Source organism: Schistocerca americana, chromosome 3 (genome assembly GCF_021461395.2).
Source record: "Schistocerca americana isolate TAMUIC-IGC-003095 chromosome 3, iqSchAmer2.1, whole genome shotgun sequence".
NCBI lineage: Eukaryota > Metazoa > Arthropoda > Insecta > Orthoptera > Acrididae > Schistocerca > Schistocerca americana.
The window spans coordinates 887,184,460-887,205,645 of NC_060121.1; the positions used below are offsets into that span (position 1 = coordinate 887,184,460).

The window sequence follows — 21,186 nt, forward strand, 5'->3', positions numbered from 1 at the left end:
ACTCAACCCAGTATGCTTGTCTCCCTGTCTCAATGTCTCGGAAACTGACACCATGACTTCTTTTCCTCTGTTTTTTTTATGATTAGCCAGTGTAGTGCCCTCTTAAAACACTTTAGACAGGGCGATGTTCACCCCTCATGCAGTGGTGCCGGAATATCAGCCCATCGCTTTTACAAAGACAGAAAAGAATTCCAGAACAAAATGCAGCTGCTTCGCTTCTTGGGGACACAGAGATCCATATCACCGACTGACTTCCCACTACACAGTGTTCTAGGAAGGCGAACTGTCAGCGAAAAACAAAGTTCTTTTGAAATTTTTTTGATCACATGGCATAGCTTGTAAAAACTAAAATTGTGCCCAAGCGACGTTCAGGTTGGTATTCTACCACTGTCTGGAGTGCCTCCACACGTCTTTGCTGGTCATTGGGGCTCAATTAGAAGCGGGACTCATCACTAAAGACAATTATTATACTCCAGTCAATGAGATTCCAGGCCGAAGGTGTGTCTGGAGGTGTCCCGGAGAGCGATGGAATACCAACCTGACTGTCACCCTTCATACGGTCTAGCAGTCAGGAGTAATGGTCTGGAGAGTCATTTCTTTTCGTAGGAGAACCTGTGACGAAGCAAACTGGGATAGTTTTTCCTCCCCTCTTGTTTTTCCATCTGCTTCCTTAAAATTCATTTTTTCATGTCTGACTAATTACCATTGACATTCGTGAGTATAATCTGCATTTTCATAAAAGGGAAAGTTTGGCCCTCAGTCTTAAAGAATATACCACCAGATCTAATTTTGTGCTTAGTTTTATATACGTAATTGATTTTCTAATTTATTTCGATTATTCATAGTTAATATCTTTTGTTATAGGGTGAAATCAGTAATTGTTTTGAAACTTAAATACTATTGTTGACTTATAAACAAACATAAACTCTGTACTAACTATAAACATTTGGATGACGAAACACTGACATTCTTTAAGTACTTATTTGGCTTATTCGAAAACATGGTAGCAAAGCCAGTCCTTAATTAATTCCATAGTAATTGCCAGTTTTGTCAAAAGCATTGTTTGCGTAACTATATCTGTTAATTTCATGATTTAAACAAATAATACGGCTCAACCCTTGTAGCAGAAGGAACTGTTAAAAAGACGGAATTTTTCTACATATTCAGTTAATTCAGGTGAAGTATGTTTCAATTGTAATTTCTGTAACTTAAACATCGAACAATGTATAGTTTCAGTGCCTATTATTTTGATGATATATAAAGGCTCGGTTTTTGGTCTCTGCCCTCGGGACAGTCCATGGCCGCGTTTCAGACGAGGAACCCGTATTGGTTAGATCATCAACAATGCATCAACATAAAAGGAAAATAAGTGTAACACAATTAGGCCGTGTGTTAAAACAGTGACAGTGTCTGATCAATACATACCGTATTATTATGCAATAACTGTGAACTGTGTGGTGCGGTTTTTACTGCTTATACATATTCAACAGTAAACTATTGTAGCATACCGTATTATTATGCAATAACTGTGAACTGTGTGGTGCGGTTTTTACTGCTTATACATATTCAACAGTAAACTATTGTAGCAGTATGCTGACGTATGCCTGCAAACTATTAATGAGGCTTATCAAAATTTGCCAATAGTTAACTGACCATATAACTGTATATTATTGGGGGGGGGGGGGTGAACAGTGAAAGTAAAGAACGGTGAAACACAAATGTGCATCTGTCGGCTACATCATTTAAAGTAGTCAGTGTTGAAATTCCATCCCCCATTTTTCAGCCAGTATCACAATTTTTGACGATCTAACGCGCCAGTTGGACAGAATTTCGCACGCTATCCCTGAGGAGAACATCAGACGATTCTATAAATCATTGCCAAGTCGAATTCTGGTTGCAAAGGATCAGAGGTGGATCAACGAAGAAATAAAGCAGGCGAACGTCACAAATCTCTCTGCTGGTCATTCGCGGCATCCTTACAGCAGTATTTCGTCGATATTCTGTGCCCAGTTTGATTGTTCTTTATGGTAAGCCATCCTGAGATCAAGCCCGCCTGTACACGGCAAGAATTTCTAGTGCGTGTCTTCATGCTTGCTAAATCCTACCTTGACTGGCTAGTTCACGTGATCTCTCCCCAGTCGAGAACGTTTGGAGCATTATAGGCATGATCCTCCAACCAGCTCGGGATTTTTGACGATATAACGAGCCAGTTGTACAGAATTTTGCACGACATCCCTGAGGAGAACAACAGACGACTCTACAAATCATTGCCAAGTCGAATTCTGCTTGCATATGGATCAGAGGTTGACCAATGCGTTACTCACTTGCTCAATTTGTGAAGCTCTTTCTTCTGAATAAGTCATCCGGTTTTTCTGAAATCTTAAGCATTTGTTTCTCTGTACATCTACATTTACATGGATACTCTGCAAATCACATTTAAGTGTCTGGCAGAGTGTTCATCGAACCATCTTCGCAATTCTCTATATTCCAATCTCGTATAGCTCGCGGAAAGAACGAACACCTATATCTTTCCGTACGAGTTCTGACTTCCCATTATATTATCGTGGTGATCGTTTCTCCCTACGTAGGTTGGCGCCGACAAAATATTTTCACATTCGGAGACAAAGTTAGTGATTGGAATTTCGTGAGAAGATTGCTCCGCAAAGAAAAATGCCTTTTTTCTAATGATGTTCATCCGAAATTGTGTATCGTTTCAGAGGCACTCTCCCACCCTCTTCCGCGATAGTAAGAAACGTGTTGCTCTTCTTTGAACTTTCTCGATGTACTCCATTAATCATATCAGGTAAAGATCCCAGACCGCGCTGCAGTACTCGAAAAGAGGATGGACAAGCATAGTGTAGGCAGTCTCCTTAGTAGATTTGTTACATTTTCTAAGTGTCCTGCAAATAAAACGCAGTCTTTGGTTAGCCTTCCCCACAACATTTTCTGTGTGTTCCTTCCACTTTAAGTTGTTCTAATTGTAATTCCAAGGTACACTATGTGATCAAAAGTATCCGGACACCTGATGAAAATGACTTACAAGTTCGTGGCGCCCTCCATCCGTAATACTGGAATTCAGTACTGTGTTGGCCCACTCTTAGCTCTGATGACAGCTTCCTCTCTCGGAGGCATATGTTCAATCAGGTGCTGGATGGTTTCTTGGGGAATGGCATCCCATTCTTCAGGGAGTGCTGCACTGAAGAGAGGTGTCGATGTCGGTCGGTGAGGTCTGCTACGAAGTCGGCGTTCCAAAACATCCCAAAGGTGTCATATAAGAAGACTCAGGTCAGGATTCTGTGCAGGCTAGTCCATTAGAGGGATGTTATCGTCTTGTAACCACTCCGCCACAGGCCGTGCATTATGAACAGGTACTCGATCGTGTTGAAAGATGCAATCACCATCCTCTAATTGCTCTTCAACAGTGGGAAGTGAGAATGTGCTTAAAACATCAACGTAGACCTGTGCTGTGTTAGTGCCACGCAAAACAGCAAGTGGTGCAAGCCCCCTCCAGGAAAAACCCGACCACACCATAACACCACCGCCTCCGAATTTTACTGTTGGCACTACACACGCTGGCAGGTGACATTCACCGAGCATTCGCCATACCCACACCCTGCCATCGTATCACCACATTGTGTACCGTGATTCGTCACTCCACACAACGTTTTTCCACTGTTCAATCGTCCAATGTTTACGCTCCTAACACCACGCGAGGCGTCGTTTGGCATTTATTGGCGTGATGTGTGGCTTATGAGCAACCCTCGACCATGGAACCCAACCGTCTAGTACTTGCAGTGGATCCTGATGCAGTTTGGAATCCCTGCGTGATGGTCTGAATAAATGTCTGCCTATTACACATTACGACCCTCTTCAACTGTCGGCGGCCTCTGTCAGTCAACAGACGGGGTCGGCCTGTACGCTTTTATGCTGTACGTGTCCCTTCGCGTTTCTTCACTATCACATCACAAACGGTGGAGCTAATGGTGTTTAGGAATGTAGAAATCTCGCGTACAGACGTATGACACAAGTGATACCCGATCACCTGACAACGTTCGAAGTCGGTGAGTTTCGTGGAGCTCTCCATGCTACTCCCTCACGATGTCTAATGACTTCCGAGGTCGCTGATACGGAGTACCTGGCAGTAGGTGGCAGCACAACGCACCTAATATGAAAAAGTATGTTTTTGGGGTGTCTGTATACTTTTAATCACATAGTGAATTAGTTGAATTTAAGGCCTTTAGATTTAACTGATTTATCGTGTAACCGACGTTTAACGGATTCCTTTTAGCACTCATTTGGATAACCTCACACTTTTCATTATTCACAGACAATTGTTAATTTTCGCACCATTCAGATATCCTTTCTAAATCGTTTTGCAATTTGCTTTGATCTTGCGACGACTTTACTAGTCGATAAACGAAAGCGTCATCTGCAAACAACCTAAGATGGCTTCTCAGATTGTCCCCCAGATCGTTTATAAAGATAAGGAACAGCAAAGGGCCTACACTACCTTGCAAATATTTGCCCTCTGACAATGCTTTTTGAATGTTGGTATTGCAGTTGACCAGTGCGCACTTGGTGCAGCACAGTTTAGCGTGTGTACCTATAATGCTCCAAACGTTCTCGACTGGAGAGAGATCATGCGACCTAGCTCTAGGGTTGTTGATAAAATATTGATATATTGACATACCGATACGTCTTCCAAAAATGTTGATATATATCGGCGATATTTTTTCACCGATATGTCGGTATTGAAATGGCACTTGAAGTTGTTCATTTGAAATTGTAGTAGAACATAATTTTACTTTCACAGTGTGAAGGAGTCTTACTACTTTTTGAGCTTTCATCACGCCCATTCTTTCTCTTTGACTGTGTGAAGGAAGTATATGTGGCGCACAAAATAAGTTCAATTGATTGCAGTTGTACTGGCGGGGGGGGGGGGGGGGGGGGGTTGAATGGAATGGAATAACAAGATTTCCCACGTGAAGAAATAGCAAACCAGTTACGTTAAAAAACAATTTTTAACACCAATAGTGTGCTCTTTCTTTTCACATCGGCATTCTTCAATGACAGTTGCTGAAAATAATGAGCAAAAATCTGAATGACAAGATTGGTCTTTGTGGTGGGCGGAGACGTGTGAGGGGGAAATGCTGACGCAATCGGCGCTTTGCGCTACCAACAGAAACTGCAACGTGAACTTCACCACACAATTTTGACACTACTGCTGCTAGGTTTCTGGCGTTTCCAGATATGAAAAAACACGGAAGTCGCCATTAAGTGCTCCGGACAAATCCGATATGTGACGAAGCCGAAACTCAGACCCATCGGACACTTTTTATTGTGCCACTTACATGCCATTACCCTGGTTAGCAAGGTGATCATCGCCAAGCGTGAACGTGCATCGCTTTCCTTGCAATCCTTGCTCTAAATGGGATAAGCAGGCTGCTAGCTTGTTCATGTACAGAATGTCTAACAATAAACCAATACTTAAATATACAGCTCTGAAACCGGAGGTAAGTTCACAACGTGCAGCCGATATTTCTGTAGGCCGGTACGTCGATGTTTTTTCCGTCAATATGTTGATACCTTTTTTCGATATGTCGAAAACGTTAACTGGTTTGCTATTTCATCACATGGGAAATCTTGTTATTCCATTCACCCCCCCCCCCCCCCCGCCATTATATGATAATGGTATTTTTTAAACATCGACAAATCGGATTCCTGATATTTTTAAAAATATCAACAATTCTAGTTGACACTGGTCGGCCGTACTCGCGTGAGATTGTGTGCTTAAATATTACCGAGTGTTTCAAAATTTATAACATTCAACTTAGAGTACTAGATGACCAGAGACGCGTTGAATGAGTGAGAAAGCCTCTCACGCGTAGCCCCAAGAAATCAGTTCGGAAGGCTAGTAGTGAATTAGCAGTTCCGCTTACATGTATGTGGAAACTTCTAAGGAGATGTTTACAACTACGTCCTTATCGTTTGCAGTTGTTACAAGCTCTGAAACCTACAGAGTATGGTTTACATGCCAACTTTGCGAATGAAATGTTGCCGCACAACGATGACTGTGAAGCTTTTAGTGATCGGGTCGTTTGTACACTCCTGGAAATTGAAATAAGAACACCGTGAATTCATTGTCCCAGGAAGGGGAAACTTTATTGACACATTCCTGGGGTCAGATACATCACATGATCACACTGACAGAACCACAGGCACATAGACACAGGCAACAGAGCATGCACAATGTCGGCACTAGTACAGTGTATATCCACCTTTCGCAGCAATGTAGGCTGCTATTCTCCCATGGAGACGATCGTAGAGATGCTGGATGTAGTCCTGTGGAACGGCTTGCCATGCCATTTCCACCTGGCGCCTCAGTTGGACCAGCGTTCGTGCTGGACGTGCAGACCGCGTGAGACGACGCTTCATTCAGTCCCAAACATGCTCAATGGGGGACAGATCCGGAGATCTTGCTGGCCAGGGTAGTTGACTTACACCTTCTAGAGCACGTTGGGTGGCACGGGATACATGCGGACGTGCATTGTCCTGTTGGAACAGCAAGTTCCCTTGCCGGTCTAGGAATGGTAGAACGATGGGTTCGATGACGGTTTGGTTGTACCGTGCACTATTCAGTGTCCCCTCGACGATCACCAGTGGTGTACGGCCAGTGTAGGAGATCGCTCCCCACACCATGATGCCGGGTGTTGGCCCTGTGTGCCTCGGTCGTATTCAGTCCTGATTGTGGCGCTCACCTGCACGGCGCCAAACACGCATACGACCATCATTGGCACCAAGGCAGAAGCGACTCTCATCGCTGAAGACGACACGTCTCCATTCGTCCCTCCATTCACGCCTGTCGCGACACCACTGGAGGCGGGCTGCACGATGTTGGGGCGTGAGCGGAAGACGGCCTAACGGTGTGCGGGACCGTAGCCCAGCTTCATGGAGACGGTTGCGAATGGTCCTCGCCGATACCCCAGGAGAAACAGTGTCCCTAATTTGCTGGGAAGTGGCGGTGCGGCCCCCTACGGCACTGCGTAGGATCCTACGGTCTTGGCGTGCATCCGTGCGTCGCTGCGGTCCGGTCCCAGGTCGACGGGCACGTGCACCTTCCGACGACCACTGGCGACAACATCGATGTACTGTGGAGACCTCACGCCCCACGTGTTGAGCAATTCGGTGGTACGTCCACCCGGCCTCCCGCATGCCCACTATACGCCCTCGCTCAAAGTCCGTCAACTGCACATACGGTTCACGTCCACGCTGTCGCGGCATGCTACCAGTGTTAAAGACTGCGATGGAGCTCCGTATGCCACGGCAAACTGGCTGACACTGACGCTGGCGGTGCACAAATGCTGCGCAGCTAGCGCCATTCGACGGCCAACACCGCGGTTCCTGGTGTGTCCGCTGTGCCGTGCGTGTGATCATTGCTTGTACAGCCCTCTCGTAGTGTCCGGAGCAAGTATGGTGGGTCTGACACACCGGTGTCAATGTGTTCTTTTTTCCATTTCCAGGAGTGTATTTGGTATCAAGATGGTGCGCCCCCTTACTGGCATAACTCAGTACACAACTGCTAAAACAACAGTGCACCAAGCAGCTGGATTGGCCACAAGGGGCCGGACGAGACAGCTTGATTCGTATGACCTCCACGTCCGCCCTATCTGACGCCACGCGATTTTTACCTTTGGGGATTCATAAACGATAATGTGAATGTACCTCCGTTACCAGATCTACTCGACGTAAGAAACAGGATTAAAGCAGTTGTTTCAACAATTATTCCAGAGACACACTGATCAGGTTACCCCAAGAACTCGCCTACCGCCTCGATGTGTGCCGTGTGACAAATGGTGCTCGCATTGAACACTTGTAGGAGAACCTGTTGGGCTGCTCTGTTATTTGATGTATTGTTTGTAATTTTTAGTTGAATGTAATACATGCTACAGAGCCTTAAAACCCTGATATTCATTAAAAAGACCCAGTATATTCGAGCTAAACATTCGCACTGAGTTCTCACGTTATTATGAACAACAGTAACTTGCGAGGTTCATGTTCAGAAGTAACGAGTTCAGTTTAATTATTATTTGTGCTGCATTCTTATGGTCTCAAAGTTTCAGTGCGAAGAGATTAATGTTGTATCGTGGAATATTCAATTACAAATCGTACAGCCTGTGATCCGCCATTAACTGTTATCAGTTGAAACTGTCGTAGTCTGCCTCCTAAAATTACCAGCAAAAGAAAGCATTCAATTAGATGTTTGGATGCGAAGGGTAGTAATGTAATACTTTTGTTAATCGACAAGCTGTCGTCCGGGTGTCACCTTAATACACTATTAGACCAGTTTGAGTCGTTACTGTCATTTATTTCTTGGCGTTTGGCAGTTCTGAACTACATGTTATCAGTTCGTACTCATCTGAACCCACTGTGTCGTACGTCTCGTATAAGGACATTATTGTATTATGTTGTGAGACAAAAGACGCTGCTTTGCTTAATTATGTTGTTTATTACAGAAGGCCTATTTCGGCGTGATTGTCATCCTCAGATTATCTGTGAAAAGAAGACAGTTTCGTACAATATTTAAAAAATTTTAGTAGGTAATTTAACTTGTTATAGAAGTATGTTTGCAATGTACATCAGGTAGTCTTGATATCCACATGACATCGATGTCTCAGTTGCTGTCACACTACTTTATAAATTTGCTCCTTTGATGCTGTTGGAGCTATAATTAAATTTTCGGCAATTTATCTGGTGATAAACGTGAAGCCAGTCGCCTTTTTACGATTTCTTCGACCATGAACGTGTTTTCGATCCACTGCAGACTCATCATCAGAGGGAGGTGTTACAAGAACGTTATGTTGTGGACCAAGCGTAGCTAGATGCTGTGCTGGCACTGCTGGCGGAAATGATGGAAGTTTAGTAATCTTTGACGAAACGATTACGAAACGGAAAGCTTTTATATGTTAAAAAATGACGAAATTCCTCCAGCTGTATTAAGATGTTGGTTTTAAGGCAACTAGTTTCGATGTTGTTACGACATTGTCTTCAGGCCCATACTTGTTGACAGCAACCGTACGTGTCTAACACTAGTTGCCACAACACGGTTGCTGTCAACAAGTATGGGCCTGAAGACGATGTTGTAACAACATCGAAACTAGTTGCCAATAAAACCAACACCTTAATACAGCTGGAGGAATTTCGTCATTTTTTAACATATATTAAACTAGCTGACGTCCCAAGTCGTCCGTTTCAATTATGGATATACGAAGGAAAGCTTTTATGTTTTAGGTACTTACAGTGTACTGACTTGTGGTATCCATATCAGATCTCTTCCTGTGATGTACATTATTAAGCTATGTACACAAATACGCACAGTATACACGAATATACATAGTATACATAGTATTTTTTGTACACAGCTTAATAATGTACACCACAGGAAGAGATCTGATGTGGATACCACAAATCAGTGCACTGTAAGTACCTAAAACAAAAAAGCTTTCGGGTTCGTAAGCGTTTCGTCACCGATTATTAAATTTCCGTCATTTCCACCAGCAGCATCAGCACTGTATCCTAGCTACACTCGGTCCACAACATAATGTTCTTTTAACACCTTCCTCTTATGATGAGTCTGCAGTGGCTCGAAAACACGTTCATGGTTGAATAAATCGTAAAAAATTGACTGGCTGCATGTTTATACCAGATAAATGGCCAATGTAAACCAAAGTCGCAGTTTTTCATCTACAATGAATATATTGAAATTAAATTTTCTGCTGAAACAGTTATTTATGTAATTGTCGAATTATGAAAGTTTATTTCATAATAATGTTTCGTGGCAACTATATTGACAGCTGAGTTCTTCCATCACTTGATAACAGAGTGTGTGTGTGTGGTTTGAGGTTTTCGGGCGCTGATAACAGAACAACATACAGCAGACAACATAGAGGTTTTACATATTGCACAAAAAAGTCTACTAATGAGTATTCTAGAAGAAATCGAAATATATTCACGCAAATAAAATTACCCTCAAGAAATTCTAAGTGAACAGATCCATCTGAGACATAAACATTACACAGGAAATTTTACTGAAAGTATCCTTCCAAACAGCAAATTAGTAGAAAAACAAAATCTGCAATTGTATCAGAGATCTTGTTACCACGAAATTAAAAGTAACCACTAGAAAGCATGCATTTACGTAAACTCATCAGACGATTGTTACAATCCTCGCACATCAAAAAATGGTTCAAATGGCTCTGAGCACTATGCGACTTAACTTCTTAGGTCATCAGTCGCCTAGAACTTAGAACTAATTAAACCTAACTAACCTAAGGACATCACATACATCCATGCCCGAGGCAGGATTCGAACCTGCGACCGTAGCGGTCGCTCGGCTCCAGACTGTAGCGCCTAGACCCGCACGGCCACTCCGGCCGGCCCCTCGCACATCACAACGCTGTCTGGTGTAACCAGATCCATAAAAACAATAGGATTAAAATACATATGATCACAAACAACATAAATTCAAGTCATACAAGCAACATAATGCAGCTGATAAGAACAACCCTATATAATACCAATGAAGCAAGCTGTCTGTGACCATACAACATCCCTGACTCAACTGTCTGTATAGCTGTCACGCAACACCGTTACGCAATAAACTTTCACAATTCGACAAGTATATAAATAACTATTACAACAAAAAAACTTAACGATTTTTATATACGCAAACTGAAGGTATGACTGAAAATTTGTACGAAGACTGGGATTCTAACACATGCCTCCTGCTCACTAGACAGATACCCTAAAAACTATACAACCCTGCATGGGCTACCCTAAACTCGAACTATGATGCAGAGGCTCTGTAACTATATTGGAATAGCATCTCACCATCGAACGAAACAGAGGATCCTGCCTGAAACCGAGGCATAGGTGCTTTAATCAAATGAAAGTATGGTTCCAGAGATCTTATCAAGCCTCAAACATCTATGATGTTATATGCAGGCTGCAGCTATTGCAATACAGTTGGAGAGCCTCTACAGTGCTGTTCGAGTTTAGGGGGAATACCAAGAGGGCTGATGTGTGAACCGGAATTTCAATCGAGGAGGGAGACATGCTGTTGTGAAAAACAACTCTGTCAGGGTTGCGTAGTGGTTAGCGCGTCTGTATAGTGAGCAGGAGACCCACGTTCGAATCCTGGGTTTGGCGTAAATTTTCATTCGTCGCTTCAGTCTGCGTTGAGCCCTGGTAAAAACTGCTGTTTTGAAGAGCGCGCCGCAGCGCGTAGTGTGAAGCAGTCGCCCTCCGTTTCTGGCGGTGGCGCCGCTGTGGCAATCGCAGCTCTGGTGTCTCCCTCTGGTGGGAAAGGTTGCCTGTTCGCGTGCATTTAAGGGGCGCTATGAGCTCGCCAGTCAGGCCAGTCAGTCAGTCCGGGTCAGTCTCTCGTCCCCAGCTTGCTAGTCTAGTTGGGCGGTGGGGGGTGGGGGGTGGGATGGGGGGGGGGGGGGTTGCTGCGCCAGGTCTTCTCGAGAAATCGCAGTTTATTAGAAGTTAAGTGATTGGTGATGTGTTGTTTGATTTACTCTTGTTAAATTCTACTTGTTTTCTTGGTGAGGTCACCAGCCACTTTGCTTTGGGGTCGTCCCACCATTCTTCTTCGTTTTCCCACCCGCAGGAAGGTGGTTGTTTATAAATTGGGTGTTACGCTTTTCCCTTGAGGAGTAGGGGTGGGTTAAGGCAACCTGAAGTTCGGGTTGTTTGGTAACTTCCCTATCAATCTACCGTACGTTAGTAGCTGCCTCTGTCACGTTTGGCGGATTTGGTGTGTTGACGAATTTATTACTTGGAGCGTAACAGCCTAATACCTGAAATTTGGTTTGATTTTCAGAAACTTTGATATTACTGCCTATGATATTGAGAGGCGGTATCTGTGTACTGTAGAGCATCTTAACTATTGTTTGGCCAACCTTGTACAATTTTATATAAGATTGCATTTCACGGGGTTTTATTTAAATGATCATTTTAGTATATAAAGTTGCCACCCTTTCACCGTAAGACTTTTCTTAGAAATTAAAATCAAGTTGCACCTTCGGTGGCAAAGTTAATATTTTTAATTTTTAGTGTTTTGTACCATTTCCATCCTTCCTACGAGGTTGCATAGTTTGTGTGTTTGTGTAAATTGTTAAAGCTTTTAGTTTAAAGTAATCTGGTGTGTTGCAGATTTGCACTAGTGTAGTCTTTCAGAGGCTGTTGTGAGCGGTTGTAACTATGGACGTGTCAAAAGGGAGCGGCAAGGTTCTCTGCCCGAGAGCTCATACAGTCAAAACTTGTTTCTTTCTGCCTCTGAATAAATTGTAACTTGATATTTAGAGGGTGTTTTATTATTATAATTTTAAATCTGTTTCTTTTAAAAAATGTTTTTAGGAACTATTAAAGAGAATAATTCCTTTTAACAAATGGGAACATTTGTTAAAAGGAATTTGCTTATGATTTCATCAGTTACTCCCTGGCGACTACTTCCATGCTTACATAGTGTGATTAAATGTGTTAATGTTCTTGATGAATCACTACTAAATAAAATAAATTCTTAAGAATATTGTTTGAAGATAAATCACGGTTCATGTGTATGTACATCGTAGATGTTTGACACCTGAGAAGGTCTCTGGAACCATTGTTTCACTTGATTAAAAGATTTAACATCTACCATAGCTCAAACAGCATGAAAGGAGCAAACTTATAAAAGACTGTGACTGCAACTGAGACATCGTTATTATATGGATATGAGGAGCATCTGATGTACTTAAGAAACCGTAATTCTTCAAGAGGCTAAATGATCTACTGAAAAATTTGAAATATTGTACTTTTCACCGATAACTGGAGGATGGCAATTACGCCAAAATAGGCCTATTGTAAGAAACAATATAATCAAACACATCAGCGTCTTTGGTCTCAACAAAATAATATAAAAAAGGGTGCAGGTTCGAACTGTTGTCTGATTCTTAGTTTTAATCTATCAAGCAAGCTCTAAAACATCATAGGCTGAGAAGCAGAGTGAAGGATGAAGTGCATACCTGTGGAGACCCGCCAGTGAGTCATTGCCAAGCTGCTGCAGGCTGTTTCCAGATAGTGAGAGCCGCGTGGTGTTGGGGTGCAGTCCGGCGGGCAGCTGGTCCAGCCCTGAGCTGGAGCAGTCGGCCCTCACGACCCCACTTACAGTCTCACAGGAGCAGCTGCTGTCCTCTGGACATAGGGGAAGGTCCGCCTGCTGTTGCTGGGGTAGATCCTGCTGCTGGGCCTCATTTGACTGGGGTTGGTCTTGTGCCCCATTTGACTGAGGTGGGTCTTGTTGTTGTGCCCCATTTGACTGGGGTGGATCCTCCTGGTGTCCGTCTTGTTGGTCTCCAGTCTGGCGGTTTGCATCATCTTGGCGCACTACTCTCTTGTGCTTATTCTTCTGGTGGACATCTTCTTCTTGCACGTCCACAAATAGCCTTTGCCGATGCGCTTGCTGGCCATATGAGTGTTCGAGACCTGCAACTACCTGGTGGCAGACAACTCTCGCCTGTGAGTCCTGGTGGCAGTTATACTGAGGAGCTGCCTCTCGTTTCACAGGAGCTGACTCGAGATTGTACTGAGCCTCTTGAAGGAGTTGTGCATCCTGCTGATTCTTACTTCTATCCACCAGCCATGGAAACTGCTGGACAAGATAGGTGTTGGGAAGATGAACTCCATCTGGGGCATGCACACTGGACACCTCTCTTGCCATTCCAGAGAGGCTTTGTGTTGAGACATACACCATCTCGTGTGAAACAGTCACCATTATAACCAGCCATGGCAGCAGCCTCTAGAAATCAAAGCAAATCCACAATCACAACCTACATACTGGTTACATGGGTGTTTAAGTGTGTTCAATAGTGTTCTTCATAAAGCAGTGCGACACATACAGGGTGATACTTATTGAACTGTTTGAAAAAAACGTAAATTAGTTACAAACAACGGCGTGAACACCCTTTATTCAACGTGTAAGCGTCAATACAGATATTCGGATTTAGGTTATGAGACTTGGATATGCCTGCCATCAATGGCGATGATGTGGCGCAGACGAATGGCGAAATTCTGCATGACCCGCTGAAGTATTGGAACCTCGATGCTGTCTATGATCTCTTGAATGGCTGTTTTCAGCTCAGCAATGATTTTGGGGTTATTGCTGCACACCTTGTCTTTAATGGGGATGAAATAATCTTCAAAAACCTACAGATATCGTTCGGTATTCACTGTGACATCAAGGAATATCGCACCGATTATTCCGTGACTTGTCCCCACAGAAAGGAGTCGCATGTGTTCAGATCTGCAGAATATGGTGGTCATCCGAGACCCGTGCAAATGGCCTCTAGGTAACCTAGAGCCAAATTGCGGTCCCCAACGTGCTCCTCCAGGGCATCAAACAGTCTCCTGCTTCGATGGGGTCTTGCATGAACCACATCTTGTCGAAATGAGGGTCGTTTTGGATAATGGGGATGAAATAATCTTCAAAAACCTACAGATATCGTTCGGTATTCACTGTGCCATCAAGGAATATCGCACCGATTATTCCGTGACTGGATGTTGCACACCACACAGTCACTAGATGAGGATGAAGAGACTTCTCGATCGCGAAATACGGATTCTCAATCCACAAAATGCGCCAATTTTGCATATTGACTACCCCATCGAAATGAATGTGGACTTTATCGTTAAACCAACAAGGTGCATACTAATACCATCAAGCGCCACGGCCAACCATGCAGTTTGGCCGTCCTAACGCAAACGGTTCGGAAGTTACGACGATTTTATTTCATATAGTTCGATCATTGTCACCCTGTATGTAGCATATAAATGGTGAAACAAAATTTGCACGATCAGACGCCGCAGTACAATTCCTTAAACACCAACATTACAAAAACGTCTGTAATAAAATATCGTCCCATACATACATTCGGTACAAAATACACGTCAAAGAAATGCAATTTGGCAACACCGTAATTATATGCGTGAGAAGTGTCTTCAGTCAATACGCCGGTAAGTTAGTGCAGAAGGTAGAGTTTTCGGTTAGAATACTCCATTCCAGCGGTTTGATACCAGATCTAGGTGTACTTTCTTTATTTTCTGATTTGAGGTTGCTTTATGTGGTATCTTGTTTCTTAATCGTTGTATGGCAATTACAGTAGGTCTTATACAAAACACGTGCGATTGTTCAATACTAACAGAGAAATGAGAATACATATGTTTTTATTATTCCACTTTAAAAGCGGGACGCATCCTGCCTTGAAGTATTTCCTCTATTCTCTTCCATGCAGTTACATCCCTCCATGCATTCTGGTCCTTTGTCAGCAGCCGAGCGGTCTAAGACGCTGCAGTCATAGACTGTGCGGCTGGTCCCGGCGGAGGTTCGAGTCCTCCCTCGGGCATGGGTGTGTGTGTTTGTCCTTAGAATAATTTAGGTTAAGTAGTGTGTAAGCTTAGGGACTGATGACCTTAGCAGTTAAGTCCCATAAGATTTCACACACATTTGAACATTTTTTGTCAGCAGATCTCCTTTTTTTACGTGTACCATTCCCCTAAACTAAAAAAAAACTGTGATCAATTGTTAGCGCATTCACTTTAGCCCATGCGACCGGTCAGTGAGGACAGATGCGGGTGTCAAGAGGTCAACAGCAAATACAGTACAGTTTGTCGCGTCAGTAATTTCTAACATTCATAACACAAACACTTAATAGTAGAAGTACATTATTCACCTATATTAAGCAAGATGCTGGAACTGCCTTACTTCATTATTCAAGCATTTCTGACACCTGCGTAAAAAAATGCTCATTACACTGCACTTCACTCTGAGAAATGGAAGTAATTGACGGATGATAGTGTATGTTCATCTAAAGTGTGTGGAATTGATTTGCCCACTTTCTACCGTAATTCTTCCCAGAGATAAAAAAAAGTCGCAGCGGATTAAAGAGGGGAATGAAGAGGTCATATGTTGTCTTCACGGTTTTTTTTATTTTTTATTTTTTATTTTTTTTTAATGGGCCTCCGTCGTCCCCTATAGCCCTACCTTTTCCGCTCCAAAAATGCCGCCATCCTCGAGTGTCGACGCAGCACGTACAGCAGGGTGCTGTTAGTGCAAGACTTTTTGCCATAAAACCAAAATAAAAGCGGAGGCATACTCTGCTATGCCTCAGGGGGCGACGACACATTACTCAGAAAGACACCTCTCTCTGCAGGTGTGAAGCAAATGGTGATTTTAGAACTAAAAAGGAAGAAAGAAATAAAGTCAGAAATGAAGGCAAAGTAAAAACAGGGACGGCAGCACACACAAATGAAAAAGAAACTGGCGAGATAATCCCATCGCCCATAGAATTAACGAAGGAATAATCTTCTAAGATAGTTGGCGTGTTTCCTAATTTCCAATAATGTTTGGCAATAATTTTCCAATGTCGAATGTTAGGTATAGTCAAGTCAAAGGTAGTTGCAAAGTCCGAGTGACAAAGATCCAGGGGTAAACCCAGGCAATTCCTGGATGAGGTGCCTTAGTCAACCCGGAACACCTTTTGATATCCGTGGACCATTGCAACTTGCAGAAATCGTACAAAGGTAGTCGTATAGTTCCGATCAGATTCCGCCAGTCGATGCTGGCTCCACAGGTGGTCCATGAAAGAGACAGCATCGGTGAGGGAAAGGTCGTAGATCGTGAAAATGGTGTGGCCCAAGAGCCACACCATTGCGTTACGTCTTGGTCGGGGGTGGGTTTGAATATCAGGGGTAAGGAACCAGTCGGTGGACACATTGTCTGGTGTCGTCCCACCGATCAGCGCTATGAGCACACGTGCAAGGTCCCATACTTCTGTGACATGAGGACATAAGAGACGATGCTCTCTGGTGTCGACGTCACCACATCGGCCGCAAGCAGCCGAGGGCCGTAGGCGGATGGCCGCCAGGCGATGATTAGTGGGTATTAAATTGTTTACGACACGATACCATAGCGCTGAAACTTCCGTGGGAAGGGCTGGGTTGTTGATATCAGCCCAAGCTTGGTGCCAGATGACCGACGGTCGTCTGTCCTCTAATTTATGTGGCGTGGGCTGGTAAAGGCGCTTCGACGTGCGTGCCTTGTCAGTGGCCACTGTTAGGACATAACTTTGATTGAGGTAATAGTCCTTGACTGTCGTCATCCGGAACGGAATATGTGTCAAGCAGACTGGTGCACGCGTCGATCGTGGGCGATAACGGTCGAATAGAACCGCTGTTGTCCCACCTGGGTCAGTTTCACGCAAGGTGGCGATACGGTGAATCAGGAGGGCCGCACATTTGCGGGGAAAGTCAATGAGTCCAAGACCCCCGTCGACCTTTAGCAGCGTACAAGTTTGTCGCCGGATGACGTAGTGTAAATTCTGCAACATTTCCTCGGAGCAACTGTCCGACATCTTCATGTGGTTGAACTTTGGCGATGGCTAGGTACGACTGACGGTATCCCCACGTCGACGTCCCTGTATTTAGAACAGACATGCGAACAATGCGCAGGCGCGAAAATCACGCGTGCGCAATGATTTGTAGTTAGATGGCGCCATACTCAAGCGCTCTCTGCCGAAAATCGCAGAGCAGCCATTCTGCTCGTGGATGTACGCTATATTTACTAACACTGCAGCCAGACGTTACTCACTAAAAAACCATACTAGACCCATGTTATGACAGCTCTGTTATCGAATATACATACACACATTGTCATCAAATCAGCGAATTATTCAGTTGTCCTTTACTTTACGCAAAAACAAATATACAAAACGAATCAAAAAACGGTACGTGCCACACTCTGTACCGTCATTCAACATGTCTGCACATTACCACGCTTCACCTATTCTGCCACAAGCTTGAAGAGTCAGAGGCCAAATGTTGTTAGTGATAACTCTATCTTCAAACACGTCATGAATTTCCTGTAGTGAGAACTTGGCTACATGTGCCGTCAGAGTCCTGCTGAAGGATCGTGAACGCACGTCCTCTTTCATTTAACTGATGTCAGAAAGGCTACAAAATATTTTCCACAAATCTCTCGCTGTTAATTGTGTCCTCGAAAAAAATAGGACCCATTGTTCTCCAGTTGCTAATAACGAGCCACCCTCCTGTTTTTTGATCATGCTGCGATACCTCGTGTATTACGTTAGGTTTTCCAAAATTCCAATAACGGTGATTTTGTGAAGTAACGTATCCATTTACGCTGAACCATAATTCGTCCGAAAAGAAGGTTAGGTGAGGGTCAATTTTTCCGTCATGCACTCAGTTCAAAACTCATTCACAAAACTCCGACCTTTTTTGCAGAGTCACCTGGTTTAAGATCTTGCACCTAAGATCTTAGGACTGTAATTTGAATAACTGTGCAGCCGTTTGAATAGAGCCACAGAAAATTTCCATTTGCTGAGAAAGACGTCAAACTGATTTTCTAGGAGACTTTTCCAGGCATTCCGAATGTTATCCAGAGTTCCCTGTGTGAGTACTGTAACTGGTTGTCTGTTCTTCCTGTTAAGAATACTTCCCGCTTCACGAAAGTATACTTATTAATCGGTGAATCGTACTCCAATTAGGAAGCTTAACATCACGAAATTCTTCTTGAAATAATGTCCATACTGCATGTGCTGAGTCTGAGGTGACAAAAGTCATAGAATAGCGATATGTACATATACTGATGGCTGTGGTATCACGTACAAAAGATATAAAAGGACAGTACGTTAATGGAGTTGTCATTTGGAGACACGTGATTCATGTGCAAAGATTTCCGATGTGATTATGAACGCACGACGAGAATTAACAGACTCTGAACGCGGAATAGTAGTTGGAGCTAGACGCAACGGAAATCGTTTGGGAAATCAATATTCCGAGACTTAGAGCGTCAAGAGTGGGTCGGGAATACCAAATTTCAGGCATTCATTACCTCTCACCACGGAAAACGCTGTGGCCGACCGCCTTCACATAATGACCGAGAGCAGCGAAGTTAACGTAAAGTTGTCAGTGGTAACAGACAAGGAACACTACGTGAAACAACCGTAGAAATCAGTGAGGGGCATAGGACTAACGTATGCGTTAGGATGGTGCCGCGATGTTTGGCATTACTGGGCTGATGCAGCAGACGCGAGTGTCTTTGTTGACAGCACGACATCGTCTGTAGCTTCTTTCCTGGACTTGTGACCATATCTGCTGGATCCTAGACGACTGGAATACAGTTGCCTCGTAAAATGAGTCCCGATTTCAGTTGGAGAGGTGTTCGTAAGGTTCGACTGTGGCACAGACCCCACGAAGCCATGGACTCGTCGAAAAAGCACTGTGCAAGCTGGTGGTGGCTCCATAATGCTGTGGGCTGTGTTTAAATGGAATGGACTGGTTCCTCTGGTCCAACTGAACCGTACATTGACTTGAAATCGTTACGTTAGGGTACTTGGAGACCATTTGCAGCCATTCCTGGACTCCATGTTTCCAAACGATGGTGATTGATTTTTTATGGATGCGTTGTGTCACCAGGATTGGTTTGAAGAACATTCTGGACGATTCGAGCGAATTATTTGGCCGCCCAAATCACCCGACGTGAATCCCATTGAACATTTATGGGACAATATCGACAGATCAGTTCGCGCAGAAAATCCTACGCCGGCAACACGTTGTCAATTATGGATGCCTAAAGAGGCAACATGGTCAATATTTCTGCAAGGGACTTCCAACGACCTCTTGAGCCCATGTCTTGTCGAGTTGCTGTACTGCACTGGGCAAAACGAGGTCCGACACGATATTAGGAGGTTGAAATGGTTCAAATGGCTCTGAGCACTATGGGACTTAACATCTGAGATCATCAGTCCACTAGACTTAGAACTACTTAAACCTAACTAACCTAAGGACATCACACACATCCATGCCAGAGGCAGGATTCGAACCTGCGACCGTAGCAGCAGCGCGGTACCGGACTGAAGCGCCTAGAACCGCTCGGCCACAGATGTTAGGTGGTATCCCATGACTTTTGCTACGTGACTGTTCATGACTACGCTTTGGCGAATATAATTCTTGTATTTCTCCACTTCATGTGAAACACTTTCACTCAGTACACTGTATTGCGTCGCGTAACAAACACGTGCAAGCCTGCGCAAGATTTTTACACAAACCGGCCTCGCAGCAGAGTGGAAATATACCGGGCCGGCTGCCTGCAGGGGAAAATAATGCACACCAGGTGGCTGCGTTAATGGTTGATGGCCCTGTAGTATGAACGTTTAATTTCTCCTTGTTGATCTGTTTTTATTTGTATCCTATGACAGATAATACTTTTTTAATTCATTGTGAATATTTCCGACTGTGTACTAGTAATTGGTACGCTAGATGTTAAAAGAGGCTGTAACTGTAGGATATGTGTAGTTTAAGGAATAGTGTACTACAGCATTACTGGCCGTATAAAAATTATAAAATAAAAATGAAAAATTTACATCTAGGTACGGAATCGAACTCGAATATTCTAACCCAAAACTATGCCTACTGCACTAACCTCGCAACACACCAATAGTGTGCTGACGAGGGTACCAATTTGCCTTTGTTTGACGTCCATTATCTACCGAATATGCGAGGATTGGAACTTTAATAGTAGCAACTATCTATTTACAGCTCGTACAAAATAGATACGTGTTTCAAAGTTTTACTGACCTTCAAAGTAGTCACAAGCACTGTGTATAACCCGTTGCCAGCGATGTGGTAGCCGTAAGATACTCTTAGCAGTGTCAGTTGTGTTGACAGTTCGAGCGGCGCGGTCTATAGCCCGACGAATTTGTAGCACTTCTGAAGCGAATGCCGTGAAGTGTTTCCTTTAGTTTAGAAATCGAGTTGAACTCACGAGGGCTTAAGTCACGTGAGTGCAGTAGGTGGTATAGCGCTTAGCAGTCCCATCAGTCAAACAAATCAGTAACAGCTTGCACTGTACGTGCTTGAGCATTGTCCTGCAGAATGATGGTCAGGTCCTGCAGGAAGTGTCATCACTTCTGTCTCTAAGCTGGTCGTAGGTTGTGTTCCAAAAATGAACAGCATAGAGACAGAAGTGATGACACTTTCTGCAGGACCTGACCATCATTTTGCGGGGCAATGCTCAAACACCTACAGTGCAGGCTGTTACTGATTTGTTTGACTGATGGGACTGCTAAA

General features: G+C 43.8%; 1 protein-coding gene across 1 annotated transcript in view; it reads right to left on the reverse strand.

Moving 5' to 3' along the window:
* Positions 1-21,186, reverse strand: part of LOC124606470 — a 140,752-nt gene that overhangs the window by 101,544 nt on the left and 18,022 nt on the right. Inside the window, exon 2 of the mRNA XM_047138451.1 lies at positions 13,068-13,840. Coding sequence (XP_046994407.1) covers positions 13,068-13,840 — 773 coding nt within the window. The remainder of the gene's footprint in view (positions 1-13,067; positions 13,841-21,186) is intronic.